Source organism: Bacillus rossius, chromosome 1, assembly GCF_032445375.1.
Source record: "Bacillus rossius redtenbacheri isolate Brsri chromosome 1, Brsri_v3, whole genome shotgun sequence".
Lineage (NCBI taxonomy): Eukaryota > Metazoa > Arthropoda > Insecta > Phasmatodea > Bacillidae > Bacillus > Bacillus rossius.
Window position 1 is genome coordinate 246,544,163 of NC_086330.1, and position 21,984 is coordinate 246,566,146.

Here is a 21,984-nt window from a genome sequence, read left to right on the forward strand (position 1 = left end):
CATAATGCGGGTATGATAGATTGAATTTATATAGTTTAAAACTAATTTATGTTATTTGTAATAATTGTTACTTAATGGGAAAATATTTTCCCTGGAGTATCGAAAGTATCGAAGTATCGATTGTATCGAACTGAAAAAACAATACAGAATCGAGTATCAAAAGTGTGGTATCGTCCCACCTCTAACGCAGATCAATAATATTTAAAGTAGATTTGAAAATTCAATGTAGAACTGAGTGAAAAACTACAGATTACTGTAATGACATATAAGCCCAACCTGCAGCAGTTTTGTCAAAGGATGGAACCACTAGTTTCAAACTTTCTAGTTTTGATATTGCTTAAGCCACATGTTGCATAATTTTTCTTGAGTGATTGGTCATAATGGTCATTATTCAGCTTTCTTTTTATATTAATATATGTATGCTGAACCTTCCTAACCATCTCGTTCTGGAAGTCGCAAGATTTGAGAATACTCAAGAATGGAGGAATGCGCTGCATTTTTCATAACAAAAGCATTTAGGTGACTGTTCATTTGTGTGTTTACACTCCATTTAATCACCTTGACATAGCAGTTCAAAATGAACAAGTGTTAGCTTATTTTTGTCTCTCTCTTTAGAGAAGAAAATGTGTGCAAGTGGAAGGGAAAAATGGATTGACAATGACATGGTAATTACAAGACATGTAGTTGTTTCACAAAAAATGTTAACTAAAAAAGTATAAATGCTTCACAATAGCAAGGAAAGTGATTAAAATCTGCACTGATTTTAAAGAAATTTGACTATCATAAAAATTCTAATAGTCTTTAGCCTATGAAAAACATTAGTGTAAGACTTTGTGCGGTGTTACATGTACATGCCATGTGTACAACTATAGAATGCATTCAAAATTTTAGATGAAATATATATATATATATATTAAAAAGTGTACTGATCCTTAAATTGGTGCACAAATATGGCTGTTACTACAAGTTAGTTCTCATTAAAACTTCTCTTACAAAAAATGTTTTACAGTGCTCATTGTTGCATTTGATCAAACAAGATAATTTATTTTTATTTTCCCCATTATTTAATTATTCTTTGTAGCAATGGCTTGTTAAAACAGTAGAGAATCAAACGTGATATACCGTAAACCAGCTTGTGCTTCCATCCATGTGGCAAGTAGCTCCAAGTACCAGGCGTGGGGGATGCCTTAAGAGCCCAGAGTGGACCATGCTTTTGTTTGTTAAGGAGACTTTAATACAAAAGGGGGATTTTTCAAGTCTTGTTCCCACACGTCACGTCACACCTTGAGAGGGAAAGGGAAATCCATGCGGTGAGCCCCATTAGCAACAACCGTGCGAACTAAATGCATCCTGAACACACCTTTGATGCATGTCAAACTTATAAAAAAATGTTTATTGAGTCTTTTCAGTGTCAAATCTCCATGAACACTGCATTGGAACAGCAGACTGCTGGACTGGCCCTTTCAAATATTTTGATGTTCACAAAAAAAAAAATCCATTCAAAAAATATAAGTTATGTAAAATTCTTTCATTTAATTTTTTTTTCATAACTGTACACTTTTAAAAGATATAAATATGTTGTTGATATACTTGTGAAATCTTCGCTAAATAAAAGGTAAACTCTCCAAGAATTTTCCTTTTATTTGGCGAAGATTTCACATTTCTATCTATTTTGTTTCGTTGCTTTCCCCCTGACTGGTCGAAAGTGCACCATGACTTTATGGACACACAGTGTTAAACCCTATTCTCTTTTCAGTCATCACTCTTTTGCAAGCTAAATGTTATTTTTATTTTCAATTTGTTTAAAATTACACTTTGATATCACTTCTTGGAATTGTCTTTTGCATGTATTTTGAAAATTGAACTGTGTCATCTCCATATAAAAAGTTTTTTGAAGAAATTTTTTTTTCTTCAGAAATACAATTGTTACAAGTTGAAATAAAGGAGTGCTGCAGAGACAACAAAAGTAAAAACAAATAATGTTTATATTTGCTTACAAAAATGTGCTGCATTATAGTAAATTATAAAATACAGTAGAATTAACTATGAAGTTTTATTGTTTCATTTGTTGAACATTACAAATAGTTGCAGGGTAAATGATACATATAATGACATCAGTCTGATAATGTTTCTCACATCTTGTACTTTGTTATAAAAAAATTCTTACTTGTACAGTATTCTTGCTTGTATTCCATTTTCAAAGAAATCTTCACATACAAATAAAACTATTTAGCAAGCAGTTATTAAGTGCAAAATATAGAATATAGAGTACATTATCTACATACGAAGCTCTAAAACTCGCCTGCATTCCTTTAACTGGAAAACAGAACTCTTAGTTTATGAATTGCTTGTCTAAGAAGCTAAACATTATTTAATTTTTTCATATATACACTCAAATATAATGCTTCACTTATATGTATAGCATATAATAAATATAGTTACACTTATTAAAATTTTTTATGTAAAACACAGTCACGTATGCTCCCAACGTGGTATATTTAGTTTTAAATACTTTGGGCTAGGATATCCTTCCTCTGCTGTAGAAATGTGGAAAATTATTTGTTTTTGTTTTTTTTTTCTCTTGTTATAATGCACATTAGGACACATTTTCAATACAACTTTTGTAATAACTTTATAATTGCATGTTAAATTCACCACACAATGTTTGTCACTTCAATAAGCTGATTCAGATTCGAAATGAGGCTCAAATATTGTACTATACTAATTAAAATATTAATTATTTATTGACATTGAGTGTATATAGTTAATCTCAAAGTTTTCCTGGCACCATCACAGAGCACTGCACATTCAAAATATTTAATGCAAAAATATGATTACACCATATTAAAACACACAAAGCATGCTTACCAATCCTATGAATTAGAAATCTATAAGACCAAATTTATTTTTAAGTTAACTTTTGATATTACATTACATTTAAAAAATTATCTTCACAAAAATGTTAATTTTTTGTGGGGTAAAATGAAGTGCCTTCAGGTGGAGCTCAATTAACAGCAAATTATTAATGAGTGTGCTGCACAAAAAAACAGTCAAGCAACAAATAAATTTAAATTTCAAGTAGATTTAAGTAAAAGCAGATATAACAAAGTAGGAGAAAATAGATTGTTTTATCATGTAGCAGTTATAGTGACATTCTTGTGTATATGTATTACTGCTTTCACTATTATGATGTATAAACCCTTTACTTGCTCGAGCATGCTAAAAATCCTTAGGAACTATGTCTAAGCTGTTTAACAAAGCCTGGCCATATCAAATATCATTGATCCCAGTTGATTTGTAAAAATATATGGAATCACTGAATAGGTACTATTAGTAGGGCCTATTTTTAATTTTTTTTTTTTTTATGAAGTGCATCACATTGAAAGGTTGAAGAAAATTTTTGCAATTCTACTTCGAAAGCTGAATTATCTGAGGAAAATGAAGACTGACTAAGCATCAAAATCAACAATTGCAAAGAAAAGATATCACAACCCCATACATAAATTTCTATCTACAAATAATTATACATATTTATAGTTAACAAAAAGTCATAAATAATATTCATACTATGTGTCCTTTTTTACATAAAAAATGCACAACGCAATGAGTATTGTCTAAACAATTACAATTAATTAAGAAAATAAATGCTCAAGCACAAGAGATGACTTCTTACAAGGTTCATAGAAAACTTGAGGCTTCTTGCATACTTAAAACACGCACACTCTCATATTGTTTTTATTTCACATAAATTCAAGTCTTCTTTTAGAGTTTGTTATGTACAGTTGTAAAATTCGACATGCTCAGAGGAAACATAATTTACGAGTGGTTAAATTTTCTCCCAACTGTTTGAGTTCTCGAGTCCTGTATTGTACTGAAGGCCCCTCCCGTTATGACCTCACGCAACTAAGGTAACACCAGAAAAATAACTTCACTAATAAAATTAATACGTACACCACTACCCATGGCCACCTCAGCTTGCTGTTTTCAAGAAAATGAATTAAATAACACAGTAAAAGTGCTGCTCTGCTAACAAATGCTACTGGTGTGAAACCTCATTCAAACAGCCTTGCAACCAGAGATTATAGGTTCTAGTTTATAATCATTCCATAAATTTTTCAAGCAGTGGTACAAATAATATTCCACATTAAAAGTGAAAGGAATTTTTTATGCAATAAAATTATTTCATTCATATCCACATGTTTTGTAACACATCCCTTCAAAATTTTACATTTAAAAATAATTTTCCAATAAGTTGTTAAAATTTATTAATGTGGCAGTTAAGTTGTACATTAATGCTGTAATTTGGCTTCAATTAAATATATTTGTTGAACAATAAACATTGAGGTTTCACTAATTTTTTATGCCACGATTTGTTTATGGTATGAGGAGAAATAAACAAATGCACAGTGACCATGAGATGATAATGAATATCGCACCAAAGATGGAAATATTTACAAAATAAAAGACGCCGATGCGGATGATGCAGGATGCATAGCTCTGTCCATGTTGGCGTGACGCAAGGGTCTGGTTTTGCGCACTGGCAACCGCCTCGACGGCCGGCAGGGCGACTTGTTGCGTGAAGGAGGGGCCTGGTAGTCAGTAGCATTTCTTAGTGCACGCGCACTTGCGCACAATGTCCACGTCCTTGGTGTAGCGCGTACCGTCGTTGCAGATGAGCCGCACTTTGCGACGCTTGGTCTTCCGCGCACGACAGCAGTTGGCGCCACACGTCCCCTCGCACTTGGCCATCTTGACAGGCTTGCGCGAGCGGCAGCCGTTCTCTGCGTAGTACTCGCGAGTCTGCTCCTTGCGACAGGTGGGCGCTGCTGGCAACAGGACAACTCGCTGTAAACAGCACTTAGACTGCTTTCTATTCAACATCTTTGTATTAAAAAAAAAAATATTTAAATGACAATTTAAACATTTCTTACATTCCGGATCCTAAAGTATAATCAAGCATAGCATGCAGAAATAGTGTTAAAAATGGTAAATTCTCTCAAATAACTTTTAATACTAAGTCCTTCCTTAAAAATTATAAAGGGATTAAATACTAATGAATTTTAACTAAGTTAACTACTGTGAAGTTTAGTTGAATACAGTATTAAAGAAAACTATAGAATCTTATATCCATATTACAGTAATGAAATTTATGTCACATACATTATTTATAAGTATGTATATATTAATTGACTAAAATATATTTGCAGTTATCTGTCCACTCACTACCATGTTACTTACTTATGGTGACATTTATTCAAGGAAGTTATAACTTTCCTGCTTCAAGGACTTCTGAGATGACCAAAAATTTTGGTTTTTTCTACTAGTAATATGTTGAGGCTAGTCTACTAACCACCTGGTAGTCTGGGCTAGCAACCCTGCTACTGCCTGACATTCTACTAAATTAGCATCACACAAGGTTTTACCACATGCTTGTTTTACAGTCTTCTGTCACTTACATTCAGGAAGTGAATAGCTATTTGCTGCCAAGTGCACCCCTCTTTCACACTTTGATCTGAGTTTGAAGTAAAGTTTGGTAGAATCCCTTGATGTGACTTCTCTAGCTGTGCTCATCCTCTAGCGAGTGCCAAACTCCTCCCGACCTCTACCTGTGAAAGGCTGCCGTAAACTTTAGAGCACTCTGTACATTTACCTATCTTCATTGTAGGAGAGCAAGTGGCGTTTGAAACTTCCCTACCAGTGTGTTACCCTTCAGCTGTAGACTATGTTGAGGAGGAGCAACTCTAGCAAAGACTTAGCTCAGCTTCTGCATCTGGGACACCCTTCCAAACTTATGATCTGTACTACAAATGTCCATGATGTTTGAATTAATTACACTATTGGCTTAGCACATCTAGGTTTTTATCTTTTCCTTCCTGTTTTGTTTTCAAAAGAAATGCACAGAACTGCAGTCAAGAATGGGTGCCATTCCAGGAATAAATATACATATCCCCAGTATGTCATAGAGAAACCATAAGAATGAGCTAGAAATATGAATACACAAGCTCACAGAAAAAATCAGCCAAAATCGGCAGACATAATGACAGCACAGAGAATTCTATGGAAGGAACTAGCCGAAAGAGCTATCACGGCACAGAAAACACGCAGTGGGCTAACGACGACGAGACAGTTGTAACAAGAACGGAAAATATAGACAAACAATAACCTTGGACAACACAGCGACAAACAGACAAACCCAACGATGATACAAAAACAGATAAACTCAACAACAGTGATGCACAGACGAGCCCAGCGATGAAATCAAACAGATATTCTGGACAATACGATGACAATGGCTCAGACAAACAAAGTAGGCTTCCTAAGACAAAACAGTTGCGATGTTTCGGGAACTGACATCTATTCCCATCATACAGTACAGACATACTGGACACTGGAAAAACAAGCTTGTTTCTTTGTGTGGTGTGTATTCATCCTACTTGTCCATTCTTGAGGTCTCTATGACATACAGTGCAAACCAGAAATGACTTATGTCCTAAAAATGTTCTAAATCTCTTTCCAATTGCAGGAATCCTTCAAAAAACACGTCCCCAGTGGTCCTGTTGGCTCTAGACCACAGTCGGCAGGGCAGCTGACGCAGTCAGAGCCTGACCCGGCCCAACACGGTCTTGCCTGCCTCAGGACCTGAGGCGGAGAGCGAGTGGTCCACCTGCACTCCGTTATACCGACTCCCCGGTCGGTGGGACCAGCCTGAGTACCATGTGTGGTTCCTAGTGAGCACTAGCTGTGAGCACAGCCCTTAATGTCTGCATACTATGACAACAGGAATTGGCCCATCTCGCTGAGATTCTTGAACAGATCATAAATGTTGCGAGTGCAGATGTCCAATTTTTATTGAGCTTGGCTGTCATTTTGAAATATACAACCCTACAGCAAAAATGGAGGGTAGTACCTATTACCCTTGCACTAGCCAAGCACTTGAGTTACTGGTAATTAAATGTTTCTGTTAAGGTATTCATTTGTGTAATCATTCATTCATTCTTATAATTTATTAAAAGATTTTTAACCTCTGAATTTACAAACTATATATGTGAGATCCTTTAATGATATAAATTTTTTCTTACTGTCCTGGAACTTTGTTAGTTAAGCTGACTTTTTAGATTGAATATAGTTAGTGTTTGTAAACCCACAACTGGTTTTTTGTAGGCCTGATGTGAAACTGTGAAATATGTTCAAATTTGTTATACCGTCTACTTAATATTCTAATTAATGAACAATAATTTTCATATTAAAGTTTTTTTTCCCAATGCTTAACATTAGATTGTTTGTACTCATTATGTTAATTCCTATAATTGTAACAATAATATTTGTACCTGATAAAAGTATTGTTATAGAGGACTAAACAATTAGATTAAATGACTATCTCAGGAACTACTTTTGTACTATACATCACAAAAAAATTCTACATGCAAAAATATTAAACTGAAATTGTAAAAAATTGTGTATAAACAAAGATGGCATTAAATGTATCACCTTATGAGTGATAGGTCCTTGCCATCTTCAGTCCATCACTCCCCATACACCATATTAAAGTAAGAGATCTAGATTTATAAATATGGCTCATGGTGAATATTGCCAAACTTTGATCAAATAAGATATTGATAAGTGTCGTAATAAGAACAATTTTGGCACAATTGGCGGGAACAAAGACACTGAAACGTTTTTTGTTTCGTTGGCCGTTGGTACTATAAATGAAGAAAAATCTAGACTTGTGACTTTTTAGTTCCTCCAACAGGCAAATATTCCAGATTCTACACTTGTTTCTGATAAAATTTCCAATTGCAGCTGCTGACGAGCTATCTTTGTGAACAGCTACTGCCAGTGCCTTCATGAGCCAACGCTAGATGCAGGAGACGTGCGTAAAGTGAAGGTGGCAGCGGCGAGCGGTATGGAGTGCAGGCAGACTGACCTTGGTCGCAGTATCGTCCGCCCCAGCCCGGCCGACACCGACATGCATACTGCCCGGGCCTGCGCGGCACACACTTACTGCCACGCCGGCACTGGTGGTGGGCGCAAGGGTCTTCCTCCTCCTCCATGACCTCCCCCAGCCCCTCCTCCTCCATCACCACCTCCCGCAACTCCCCCTCGCCCTCATCCTGCAGCAGCGCGCAGCCGGGCGTCACCTTCTGCTGGCGGCCCGCGTTCGTGAAGTCCACGGGCTTGTGGTTGATCCACACCTCCTTCATGCAACCTGCGCACAGAGCCCCACCTCCTTGGCCTCACCTCCAGCCCAGCATGCAAACAAGCTTACAAAATACTTCATTACCAATGGCTTACCAAGTATCACCTTTTGAGCTTGTAGCCCGGTTTAAGTTTCTTTTATTTGTTTAGATTAGGCACTAAATAAAATTATGATTTTTGGTTCTTATAAACACTTATCATATCAGCATGCTAGGTTTGAACTGGCTTGCAGTTTTTTTTTTTTATTTATCCTCTCACTTTTTTAAGTTTTCAGAGGTAACATTATTATTTTATTTTCTGGAAAGTCCAAAGCAGGTTTCTTGCCTTTTTTTTTGTGTGTGTTTTTAGTGAAAAATATTTCAGATGTTGCAGTAAGGAAATGCAATTTTGGACCATGGAAATGGGCTTCAAATTAGTTTTTGTGATGTGCAAGTGATTCTGAAAATTGTCTTCCAGCATTGATCTCAGGATTATTACTTAACTGCTGGCAATAAGGCTGTGTGCCGGTTCACTTTCTTTAAATGTTCTGGTGAACGGACAAGTTGCAGCAAAAGCCTGAGACAGCTGACTTCATGTCAAGAAAGAATAAAGTATGAAAAAGCCAAAGTGAATGATATCTTAGAAACCGTCATCATGATGAGGTCTCAAGTTACTTAGTATGTCATGACATCACAAGTCTTACAAAGTGAGGTAAAGGTTTAGTGATGAACACGCCACACAACTGGAGGGTACTGGGACGGACCGTTGAAGCTGGTGAGGTTGCGCAGGTGCCACTGCGCGAAGGCCTCCTCGCCGGGCTCGGGCGGGATGCCCCCGATGAAGAGCGGGCTGGTGAGGCGCAGGTACTCGTGCTGGCCCTCGTTGATGATGGAGCGCGCCAGGCCGCGGTCCACGCGCAGGGTGAAGTTCTTCCTGACGGCCAGCAGCTCCGCCACGTGGTACTGCCCGTCCGACACCATCTCGAAACTGTCGCGCGCACAACACGTCCTGCTACTCACGTGCATTCTCAAGTCTTACTTTATCAAACTAACATCATCATTCTTCTCTTGCCTTAGAGATGAATATTTTACTTGAGTAGTGATTTGTTTCATTTATTCAAACTTTTAAAATGACAGGATTAGATAATAGTTTTGCTAACGTTCTAAAACTGCTTAATTATAAAATCATTTTATGTTCTAAATTTTTATTAAAATTTCAATTGTTCTTTAACACCTTGTTGACAGTGAGGTCATTAGCAACAATAGCTCGCAACTTCACTGAACAGGGATGTTGGGCAAGGAATGGGGCAGCACCTGTTGTAAGGAATAATCAATCCTAGCAGTTGCCTGCAGCGATTTGAGGAAACTGTGAGAAACTAAAATTAGAGTGGTGTTCAAACTCAGCTCCTCTTTAGTGTGAGTCTGTGCCACCTCACACCATTTCATGTTTGAAGTCGCTGGATAAAAGTGTCTGATTTTGAAATAGAGAGGACTACTGTAATTTATAAGCTATACTATTCCAAGAACTTTGCCTCCAAGAACTATCCAAGGTTATGCTCATTGCTCTGGCAGGGTTTAAATGTTTATATAAACCTACCAGTATTATAAGTTTTGGCTAAACATTTAAAGAATCCAAGATGGTACTGTTCCATTGCCTTCTCATGGAGGCCGGCAGCTTTGCAACTTCGTCCACTTTCTGTGAACTACAAGTACAGCCTCACGCTACTTGTCAGTGTATGGACCTGTTACTCCAAAACTACTCAAAGCGTGGTAACAACTCACTCCAGACACTGCCTACACACCGAGGTGCCTACCAGGCACTTCATCAGAGGCACAGCATCATTAATGCATGACTGTGCAATAAATCTGGCCTTAACTGACCCAGTTTCATCTCTATTTCCTTGTTCCACCACTAGCATTATTCTCTGCTTTCTCTGCATTATGCCTATGTCAACTCTTTACGGGCGTTGAGCCAGACCACATTTAAGGACTATTGTGCTGGTAGATCATCCTGCTATAATATTATCCTCTGGAGGAAGGTTAAATATGATTTGCCTTATATGGACTACAGTGTCTCACATGCTTGTAGCACCTGGTCATAGGATGGTTAGTATCACCTGCTAAGGCTAGATCTCTGCAGATTGACCTGCTGTTGTCAGATGTGGGCTAGCCCATTGCCATTGGCTGCTCAGAGACAAGCACCGTATGCAAGTGAAGGTCAACATTATCATTTTCTCTCACTCCCACATGTGTAGTTTTAGTTTTATTGGGCCCATTTTCATATTTTGCAAATGTCATCATAGCCAAGCCACTGCAAAATAGGTATGATGGCTATGATGGGTTATCATGATATTATTTTAAACTTAAAGGCTTTAATCCTATCTGTGCATAACTGAGTGGCAAAAAAAAAAAACCTTTACTTATTAACTACACATGTAAATGTTTTATAAAAAATTAACACTAAGCTAAGGCATACCTACTGTGACAAAAGAAGAAATATCCCTTTCTCCTTCTCCTATATGTATGGATGGTGTGTCACAGTGTAAAACTGTTCTATGGATTCAACTTTGATCCATATTTCCCCATTCAGAAATCAAACAAAGAGTCACCTGTAATGCAACGGTGCTTAAAATAGGCACAAAAGTGCATTATACTTGATTTATGCTATTATTTAGTATTCTGTGTAATTTAGAAATTACAAACTACATTAAAAAATTTAATAATTGAGGCTAAGTCAAGCCACTGGCTTATTTTTGCCTATTGTTTATTGATGTTGTGTTAATTTTGATGTATTTTAGTTTCCCTTGATTTATAAAAAAAAAACATTTTGATTGGCAATTTTAATTTAATTTATTTTACCATTAGTATTTTATCTCACCTCTTTTCTTGCACCTTTTGTTTACCTAGGGTTGGCTACAGCACCAGCAGGTGCTAAAAGATTTATATTCTGCATTTTAACTAGTGTGTACATTTTTACTTTTTATATCAGTTATCATATTATTATATATCATATTATTATTATCTTCTTAGTTTCTTAAGTATCTGTGTGGGGTGCAGATTATTGTTTGATTATTTATTTCACGTGTGAGTGTTTTGATACGAGTGTTCTTTGTGTGATGTGCGACTAGCGCCCGTGCGCAGAGGTGGCCAGCCGGAGAGACCGGAACTGAGAGTCGAGTCCCACGTGTCAGGTGTCAGACTGTACACATCCTGCTGGGCGTGCCTTTTTCCATCCACACCATGTGTCTAATAAAGACTTTGAAGCAGAAAAGCGGTTTATGACTTTACGAGTGAAGGAGAGTTTACAGTACTAGCGCATCGGCTATTCACTGGGTGACGTGCATACTTTTCTCCTGACTACTGGTATGCAGTTGAGTGAGGACCGAGTTGACTTCGCCATGGGTCTACTCGCACGAATGCAAATTAAGGATTGTAAAGCGTGAGGGCGTAAGAAGAATAAGACGAGCCATGCTACGGTTCGTAAGTATGCTCTACGCCATGCTGACAACATTGGACTACAAGTAAGTGGATCATTGTGTAAAAACTATCATGCCCTTCGTGCTGCAGCTCGCGCTTGTGTTTGCCCTTTTGATTTTTTTAATGCATCCTGAGTGATGTCACTGCAACTGTATGTTTTCTACTTGAACCGTAGAACTTAACAGCGTAATGCAAGATGATGTACAAATTACACGACTTTTTGAGAGGTTTTTTTTTTTTTTTTTTTTTCTGGCCAGCATAATAAGAAGTAAATCTCACTCATGTTTACTGGATCAAACATTGACTTTTTGCGTATCTGCGCCCCAGAACATTATTACAAACTTAATGGACTTTATACAGTAAAGTTAATTGTAACTTTAAATTTTGCATAGTTTTATGTTATTAGTCTTTTATTTCTATGTTGGGGCCCCTTTTTTTTTTGATATGGATCACACACATGATCATTTTGCACTTATCTCATTTTGCTAATATTATTTTTAAACTTGATTATATTTTTATCTGTGAATTACTTTTTAATTATCGATGTGCCATGCACATTGCCATGTTCGTATGTTTGTGTGCACGCCTGCACTTGGTAAAATAAATTTTACGAATGTAAACAATTTGTTGCTTTGTAATTTCATTGCATATCTCACTGCTAATTGCATAGCCTTAATTTCTGTTTGTCTGCTATTTACTTTTGCCCACTCCTAGCATTTGGTCGGAGACACATTTAATTATGGAGAAACGGCCTAGTCGGGAAGCGGGGACGTGGGTAGCTAACTGTGTGGAATGGTAGCTGGAATTTATTTACCCTCATAATGAAGTTTTCTTTTATCATTCAAGATTACAGCACTTAATGTGCAGTGTTCATTACTTTAAGTATTAATACAATTTCAGTCATTAAATGTATAACATTATGACATTTGTGCTGAAAGTTAATTGCCATGGCACCAAATCACTACACATTTTTCTACATATATATGTGCAGTGCCTGTACACAGCTCACCTGTACATGGTCGACACGGGGTAGTTGCCGAGGTCGTAGCTGACTCTTATACGGCCATTGAACAACTCAACTGCCAGGTGTTCGGACTGCCCGTCGTACAGCAGCACGCCGTTCTCCTGCTCCGTCGAGAACACCATCGTCACATTTGCTTCAGGCTTCGTTCGCAGTGGCTCTAACTCCACAAACGAGTTGTTGTGGACGAAGCTGAGACTGGTCAAGTATTCACAGCGCTTACCTAGGAAAATAAGATCTTATGAACACTAACTGGTTACAAATTATTACTTATTACTTATCAGTTAACATTAAACAGCGCAGTTTTATGTTTATTGCAATAAACTGTACTACAAACATAATTGTAATGATTATGAATTATTATCATCATCTGACAATCCTGAATATCATGCATCTCCCAGAAGCTGAAATATTTATGAGGTTCATTGGATACCAAAGGCAAAGGTGACCATAAGAAAAATTTGTGAAGTTTATTTCCATCACAATGATATGTAAGATTTTGATCCTCTAGATGTATGATTTTGCACTCATGTCTGTCTCAGTTTGTGTTTGTGCACTATTTTAATGAAAATATATATATTAGGGTGCAAGAACTGTATGCTTTTTTAAGTAGTAGTACATATATATGTATTGAGCACCTTTAAATGTTTACAGGATATCTCCTTTAATTTTTATGTTCTTTGTGAAACAGCTTTGTTCTCTGTGGTGTTGAATAACTAATGTCCGCCACCTCGAAGATTCGTTGCTGCGGGTGGCAACTGCACCAGTTACAGATAAACTGAGACACACTGACAGGTAGCGAGCAAATGTGCTGCAGAATTCATCAGATGGTGAATGAGCGCCCACTCTGCAAGTGCAAGTGATGAGAGATTGTTTGCATTTCAGCAGCATGAAGCAGCAGTATGAGATGAACATCGGCACATGGTTGGTATGACAGGCATGACAGGCACCCACGAGGCCTAAATGATTGCAAAAGTGAACAATGGTATCAATTTCTCGTATTGGAGGTGGCCAGGAAAACATAAGAATTAACCAGTCTTGAGGAGGTCTAGATCAGCACCCAGCAAAGTGGAGGCAATTTTGTGTTGCTGAAGGAGACAGCAAGTTGGTAAGAGTGATTGCTGGAACAAACAAGGTTTTTTCAGAGGTGCCTAGAGGCTGGGCACATCACTAGTAACCCCCGAGATGCTGGAGTGTGTCAAGGGGGAAGTTGCTTCCAGCCAAAGTGTGGAGCTTCAGCCTAGCTGGCGAACTGCCAGTGTGAGCAGTTCATAAAGGCACCATTGTATCCAAGTTGAGAATGTGGTTCTTGACACCTCACATCTTGATAAGTGAGTTTATGCTTAGTCAAAACATACTGTGAGTCTATACATTTCAACTGAGTAATCTCTAAGAATGAATTGTGGTATTGGGCATCTTTTTAAGACAGTCTTCGAGTTAAGATTAGTAAAGGGTCCTTGAATTTGTTTGAGGTTGTTCAATATTTGGAATAAATAGTTGTTTTTGGATTATATAAAACAGACAATGGGTTGATTGTTTTCAAAGTTAATTTTAACAATCAGTAATTATTTTAGTATACTCACTTGAGTGAGGGGCAAAAATCTGTATGATTCACAAGAGGAACCATGGAATCTTCTGCCCAAGGGTTTTGGGTGTGGGGTTTACTGACAAGTCATCTCTGGATAGGTTGCTTGTATGTTGTATACTTCCCATGTTTTAAAAATATTTCAATTTTCACATAAGTTACATTTACTAGGTAAAGAGAGCAAAGCAGTATATGTTTTCACAATTATTAATCAAGGACTTTGAAGAGTGGAGCATAAAATATTGCCATGTACAATTTATTCCCGTGAATTGAGTTAGACCTATTTGCTAACACTGATACGGTTTACATTTAAGGAAAAATGTATGTTCTCAGAAAAAATAAAACTGAAAAAATGTATAACATGTTCACCCAATGAGGGATTTTTTTTAATTCCAAAGAAGGCCCAAGCACCCAAGGATTTACTCTCATGCACTCAAGGATGTGTAACATTGCTACGCGTACTGAAAGACAAGGACACATAAGATTTCAATTATGAGCATGACATTAAAATTATATGGGGCTAGTTTGATTAGGTAAGTCTTTTGCAGCGACCACTTAGGAGTTTTTATTTAAGGCAAGCCAAACTTTTGTGCAATGACTAAAGAATGTAATATTATAAATTGTTTAGCGAAAGTAGTTTATGGTACACATTTGTTTTGGTACTACGCTGTTATAACATTGGTAAATTGGAACATTATATTAATATTATAATTAATTGAAATATATGTAATTTTACTTTGGACTTCATATAATAGTTTCATGTATACTGTTTGCTGTTTGTAAAAGAGCACAATGTTAAAACAAAATTTTGTTGAAAGAAATTTTCATTGGTGTGTGCAATTAGAACATCAATGTAAGCAAATTTCAATATACAGTTAGTCCTTGATTAACGAACACTTGTTTTATAGATATTTTTATAACAAACACTATATTTTGTTGCTTTAATTTGGTTACCGAACGCGAAACTCGTTACTGCGGACATTTCTGCATTTAAAAATTACGAACAGGCGGGGTTGGTACTACTTGAATAGCCTGTATATACACTCATATCCAAGCACTTTACTGCTTACACACATTAATAATTCTTTCATGCATGCATAATGGTTATTGAAGGGTGACACAACTATTTGAAAGGTGTGTCTGATTATCTTTTCTCCTGCGCCTATAAAAAATGGATGCTGTGCTAATATTTACGATGCGCATGGCAAAGAACGCAACAGCCAACTCACCCCTACCACCAGCCCACGCATCCCGTGATTAGGTAATGTGTGCAGGTTGTACACCGACTTGCTGGAAATTGACATACAAAATTCAATCTATTCCAAACGGTTTTGTATCCAGCTATTATTACTTAATTGTACAGGCACTATATGTTCGTGATGTGTTTACCTTAAATAAATACAAATTAAGTTCTTATAGTTCTTTGTGTTCGGTGAAATCGTATTGGTATGTACGTGTTTAATTCTAGGTAGCCATATGGATGAAAAAATAACATAATAAATCTGCTTCTAGTTGAGGGGTTGAAGAAAGGTTTTCTGTGAGTTCCTCCCCCCCCCCCTTCTCATTGTCTAACTACCACTCCATCAAAGACATGTGAGGGGAAACAGCCACTTGTCACGTGCTCTCTCACTTCAGGTCGATTCACACACACCAGTGTTGTGACAGTGCTGTGGCCGGCCTGTGAATTCACTGACAAGGCTGAAAATATTCTTCTAGGAATTTGAAGAGTTTTGTTTACACCCGCCCGCGCGTGTCCGTGTTGCTGCAACCAGAGCTGTCTCCATCACTGGCCGCCGGATAATTTCAGACAATATTTTCTCGTTTTACGGCCGTTCAACTGTTAAATCTTTACGATTGTAGCTGCCGGACTACGGATGAAAGACTGTTCATTGTGACTATAAATCAATATGAGATCACAGTCGGTGAAGTTACGGGCAAGCCACGGCACTGTCACGTCACTGGCATGTATGAATCAGTCTTTCCTATGTGTTCTTCTTTCGCTCACTCTCAATTTTGAGCTTGCTTCAGCCAATCTCTTAAGGTTTTGAATTTTTGGCTTTGCTGCGACACGTCAGCCTGCTACGCCTCCCGGCACGTCATGAGCTGGCCGTGAAGTTTTTACATCGCATGTTAAGCATTTCTGGAAGGTCTAGGAACATAACCCGGGACAATAACATTGTTCTTTATGGGGAAATATAATTTAATTAATCAACATATTACTTAACAAACAATTTCTGGGAACATAATCGAGGACTTACGGTAGTTTGAAATATCCGGCAGATAAAATAGCTGAGAACTTTGTACAGGGTACTTACCAGAATATCCTGGTGTACACTTGCATATGTAATCATTGGATCCCATTGGCTGAAAACATATGCCATTCTTGCAGTCATGATGCTGACAAGGTGATGTCTGAGGATACAGCATTGCCACCATGGGTGCAATCTCGCAGAACTTGCCCGTGAAGTCGCCAGTGCATTTGCACGCGTAGTCGTTGACACCATCCACACATGTCGCACCATTCTGAAAATTAAAAAAAAAAAAAAAAAAATTATACATATTACTTTAGAAGTCTTTACACCCTTAAACACATTAAAATTTTTACAGCAACGTAATTCAATTGAAAGAATCATTAGCATGAATGTGTAGGTTAGGTACTCCTCTGCAATTTGTGGAATTTAATGATGTTTTCGTTGTATTCTCAATCCTGAAGATGCTTGCTGCAATGTAAAGCAAAACATTGGTAAACACTACCACTGTAGTGAGGCTTGACTTCAAAAGCCTAGATTGTTTAAAATGAAGATTGTTTGATTGTGAATGCTGTTTAGAATAAACACATAGAGTAGGTAATATTCAGGCCAGTTGCAGGGATATCAATGTGTCTGGTAAACTTTGAATATTGTTTGGCCTTAAAATTTATTACATTTCTTGCCTATAAATACATTCTTTGACTAGATCTAATATGCATGCTGGTGGTGTACATGAAGATGTCAATGTGTTGCATACACATAATTGCAAGTAGTATTTTGGCCTTTACAATACTAAGCAGAAAAGCTAATATTTTATGTAAATATAATAAAGATAATCAATTGATTCATGCTTCAACCACATTTCGAGATTGAAGTTCAAAATTGTTGATCTTAATAATATGGCAAATCAAAGATTTTAGAAAACTGTCATAAATTTTTTTTGTATAGTTGTAATAACTACAAAGCCCAAAATAGGAAGCATTTACATTTTCCTTCATCCCTATGTATTTTGTTTCTTATGCCCAAAATCTTTTATCTTTGTAGGAATTGCTTATAAGAATAACTACCCCTTTGTTGCATACGGAATGAGGAACTGCCTTGAATGATTGATTATTGATTGCACTGACCTGGCACATGTTGTCTTGGCAGTCGTCGACGTTGATGCTACAGTTCTCACCGGTGAAGCCCAGCGCACACTCGCACGTGTAGTGCGTGAAGTGGTCGACACACTTCGAGCCATTGCGACACGGGTTGTACTCTTTTGAGCAGAACGGTATCTTGGTTTCACAGTATTTCCCTGGAAATACCAGAAAATGGACTCAGCAAAGTTACAATTACATTAAAACTGTTCGAAGTTTATTAAAAGACTTAAAAATATACTTATTAAAAGGATTCATTTACATTATGTTTGTATGTCAATGGCAAATATTTTGACATTAAATTCAGACAGGAATATGAATGTCTATAATTTCGGGTTGAGTGTCATTTTGGCTGAGGATTCAACACAGCTTATAATTCATAAACTATGAAAGCTACAGAGTTGAAGTAATATATCTTAGTACAGCAGACTTTTCTCGTGGTCATTACATGTGACTCACCCGGTTAACATTTGCAGTGATGACGTAAAGAGCGTTGGTAGGGAGCGTCAAACTTAAGTTACCTGTGAGTGAGCACTGAGTGGTCCAAGTTGAGTGGAAAACTATAAAGTTTCTAACTTTGGTTTTAGAGCTATTAAACCCAAAATGCCTAGGCGAAAACGGGTTATGGTGGAGACAAGAAGAGAAAAAAACATGCGAAATCGCCCGAGCAGAAACAATTTAAAATGAAGAGAAGTATCGTAGGTCTCGAATGAGGCAAAAAGTAGCAGTGAGAAATAGTAGGGTGAAACAAGCCCCTGAACAAGGTGAGAAACATGTGCTCGAGCGAGCCTCAGCCGTCTACCTTGCGAGAAGCAACAGGGAATGTAGAAAATTGTTTGGTAATTGACGTGGAAATGCTCTCTGATGATTCTGATGTTGATATGGAGTCAGTCGAGCCAGTGGCTCTGAATGAACGATGGGCCGAGTTTGTCGCGGTTTGGTGTCACAATTTTTGGTATCACATTTTTCTGACGTGGCCGCCCAACCATCAAGTAAGACATTCCTAGAATTCACGTCAAAAAATAAAGCAACATCAATTTTGGTAAATTATTTTAGTTATTTCATTCACAACATTTCTGTTCAGCATGATATAAATTCATGAAGCAAACTCCTGGTGGGTGTAGTCAAAAATACAGCCAACCCAAAAAAATTTTATTTAAACTTTCTAAGCACGAAAACTTATGAGAAAGTTTTTAAAGGTTTGCATTTATGAAAATGTTTTCAAGTTAATTTCGAATGGCAAGTTCTGAATACTCTAATGTTTTGAAATAGGGTATGGTAATTATGTATTGTTTTACAGGTTGTAAATATTTTACAAACTAATCTAAATATTTAATTTCAAAAAAGCATAATGCTTACTCTTTAATGGTTAATCATTTAAGAGCTTTTATGAATCAAAAATACTAATTATAAAAATATGTAAGATGATGCTGAAGTACATATTAATAACCTTTCAAAGGAAATAATTGAAACTTAAAAAAAGTTATACTACTCTGTGTAAAGTAATTAACAGTTATAGGTCATTCTAATTTTTGTTTCATGGACCACCAAGATGGTAAACTGAAAATTTTGTAATTGACTCCAGGCACTCACTCACGTCAACACCTGCAGAGAATTCCGCTATAATGGTTTTGGACAGACATTAAATGAGCATGAAACGACGAGGGGGTTGGGGGGTTGACCGCGGACGAGAGCCGCTCACCCGTGAAGCCCGGCTGGCAGCGACACTCGTAGGCCTCCACCAGGTCGACACAGGTTGCGTTGTTCTCGCAGCGACTGCTAAGGCAGTCATCCACGTTGCTCTCACAGCGGTCCCCCGTGAAGCCGGGTGAGCAGTGGCAGCTGCAATACAACCGGAGTAAGGCACAGATGCCAGGCTATGTCAGCTGCTCATGCTAGCTAACCTGTGTGAAGTAATACCATTTACAGTATTCCATCACTCACTTGCAGCAGTGTCTCTATCAGCTGAGTGTCTTAAGTAAGCTTACAAATATTTCCAAAGTTTTCGAAGGACCCAGACTGACTGAAAGGAACACCCGTAACTACTCTCTTAATCACGAGGTCTTAGTGGCTTCAAGGGAGACAAGGCTTTGGCACAAAATAATTTTGTTTTGGAAAAAATTATAAATTAAAATAAATATATTTTTTTAAAAGAGATTAAGGTACAGACAAAAAAGAAGAGGTAATAAAGATGAAAATTTTGAATTTAATATGTTTTACATAAATTTGTATAAATAATTTATTACACAGGCCAACAAAAAAAATACTTGTAAAAATGTTTTGAACTAATTTACCTAATTTTCATGTATTTTTGGGTGCTGAAGTCATATTTGGTATCCATTTTTTTTATCTCCAACGGTTCTCTCCCAATAAGACATCAGTTATATATTTCAAAAAATAGGTAAAATTTAAAATGAAAAATTGAAAAATCAGTTTATTTTTATTAATTTACAACTACCACTTACAATAATATTAAATAACTGAACGTGAATATTAGGTGCTTATTTTTTTGATTTTCTCTCCTTCTTCTTGGTAAAATTTCTTGCATAGCTTTTTCTTCGATTTGATGCATTTTGTTGTTCTCTGTGAAGTTCTGTGCTTACATTGGTTGTTCACAAATAAAAAAAATTTGCTGTGAGGCTTGCATGGCATGATAGCAAAATCACGTGAGGAAAAAACGTAAATTACAGAAAATGAAAAAAGTAAAAATGACTAAAGCCAAAGGTGACGTGGTGAAAGCCGAAAGAGAATTTTACTCAAGTCAAAACAAACCAACAAATGCATTCAAGGTTGTCCATCTCAAACTATAAACAATCAAAACAGTTGACTGGGATGTTCAGGGTACGTGGTGCACACCAATAAACTGTCCTCTTTAAGGATGTAATGCCAGCTACTTCAAAAATAAATGAAAACTTAAATTTTGACTGGATTTGCTAATTTACTTTAATATATTTTGTTATTCTTTCCTAATAAATTATACACAGGTCAGTTTTATGAATGCTTACTATAAAATTTTCTGTATAATCATGTCATTATAGGTGCCAGTAAAATCTTTGCATTTTTTTTCTAATACAAAATTATGAACTGAAAAAGGCACATAAAGTTACAAGATGATAAAAATTCAACTTTCCTTATTCCATGTATGTCTATATTTTTAACAGAACACTAGACATAAAATAAATTAAAACTAAAAGCACCAACCAGTACAAATTACAATTTAGTAATTTTAAAAAGATGCTAACTATAAAGATGATTGCCAAGTTTACTTTAGCAAATTCAGTCTCGGAATTGATGGGCAGGTATGGAGGTTGGCTGACCTGAAGCGGCCCTCCTCCAGCACCTTGCAAGTGCCGCCACTGCGGCAGGGGTTGCCGTAGCAGGCGTCGATCATGAACTGGCAGTGCTGGCCGTGATAGCCCGGTGCGCAGCGGCACTGGTAGCGTCTCTGGGGCAGCGGCCGGCACACCCCGCCGTTGGAGCAGGGGAACGTGAAGCACGCATCGCACTTCGACAGGATCTCGTTGCTCACCTGGCCTGCGAGTGGGACTCAGTGCGTCACGAGAAGTGTGGCAGACACAGGCGGTGGCCACTCAAACTACCATCATACGAAACACCATCTGAGATGGTTGTATTTCATAAAGTAATGTATAAATGAACAAAAACTTCGCGAGCTGAAACTGTAAAAAGTCACACATAAAAAAAAACAAGTTTTTGCGCAAATTCGTAGTTGCTATGTCTTTTCCTTATTACTAGTTTTGGTTGACAAGAAAAGAGACTGATAAACTGTGAATAATCATCCAAGCAAAATTTTTTTTTTTTTTTTTTTCCTGGTTATGTAAAGTTTGTAGCAGCATTAGAGTACTTATTTTCACATCCAGTTTTCTTTTTAGTTGATAGTTGGTATTAAGTTATGCCACTGTTTCTTCCTTTCATGAGTTTATTCATGTCAGAATACTGTATGGTGATAAAAGAGAATGCATACAGAATTAAGTGCAGCATTTTTTTTTTTTTTTTTTTTTTTTTTGCAAATTTCAGTGCAGTGACTTGAAATATGCTATCCAAAAATACTTATCCCTTTAATAGCTGGCTTTTTAAATGGCTTAAATAAAAAAGTCAAGTGCACTTCATGTTCCAAAGAAAATTTTAAATTAGCTGCTATAGTTAGAAATATTTATATGTATATGTATTTCTCTACTAATTAGTTTCACCTGTCATCAGTGGCAGATACTGAAAATACTAAATGGGGGAAGGGGGTGCTAAAAGACTTTGAGCTATCGGTGTAATAACAAATCATCAACTCATTTAGAGAAAATATTTAGTTTTTATCAATAATAATGAA

General features: G+C 36.9%; 1 protein-coding gene across 4 annotated transcripts in view; it reads right to left on the reverse strand.

Annotated features, from left to right (window-relative positions):
• Nucleotides 1–2,040: 2,040 nt before the first annotated feature.
• The window catches only part of LOC134527439 (protein slit), a 1,108,315-nt gene continuing 1,088,371 nt past the window's right edge, over nucleotides 2,041–21,984 (reverse strand). Inside the window, exons 26-33 of one of the 4 annotated variants that reach the window (XM_063360124.1) lie at nucleotides 20,963–21,179; nucleotides 19,348–19,487; nucleotides 17,634–17,803; nucleotides 16,573–16,780; nucleotides 12,661–12,895; nucleotides 8,939–9,162; nucleotides 8,003–8,206; nucleotides 2,041–4,823 (exon numbers count right to left, since the gene is read on the reverse strand). In XM_063360124.1, coding sequence (XP_063216194.1) covers nucleotides 4,597–4,823; nucleotides 8,003–8,206; nucleotides 8,939–9,162; nucleotides 12,661–12,895; nucleotides 16,573–16,780; nucleotides 17,634–17,803; nucleotides 19,348–19,487; nucleotides 20,963–21,179 — 1,625 coding nt within the window. In that variant the 3' untranslated portion in view covers nucleotides 2,041–4,596. Of the gene's footprint in view, nucleotides 4,827–7,924; nucleotides 8,207–8,938; nucleotides 9,163–12,660; nucleotides 12,896–16,572; nucleotides 16,781–17,633; nucleotides 17,804–19,347; nucleotides 19,488–20,962; nucleotides 21,180–21,984 lie in introns of all 4 variants that reach the window. The other 3 variants (XM_063360123.1, XM_063360122.1, XM_063360121.1) reach the window with 3 other exon arrangements.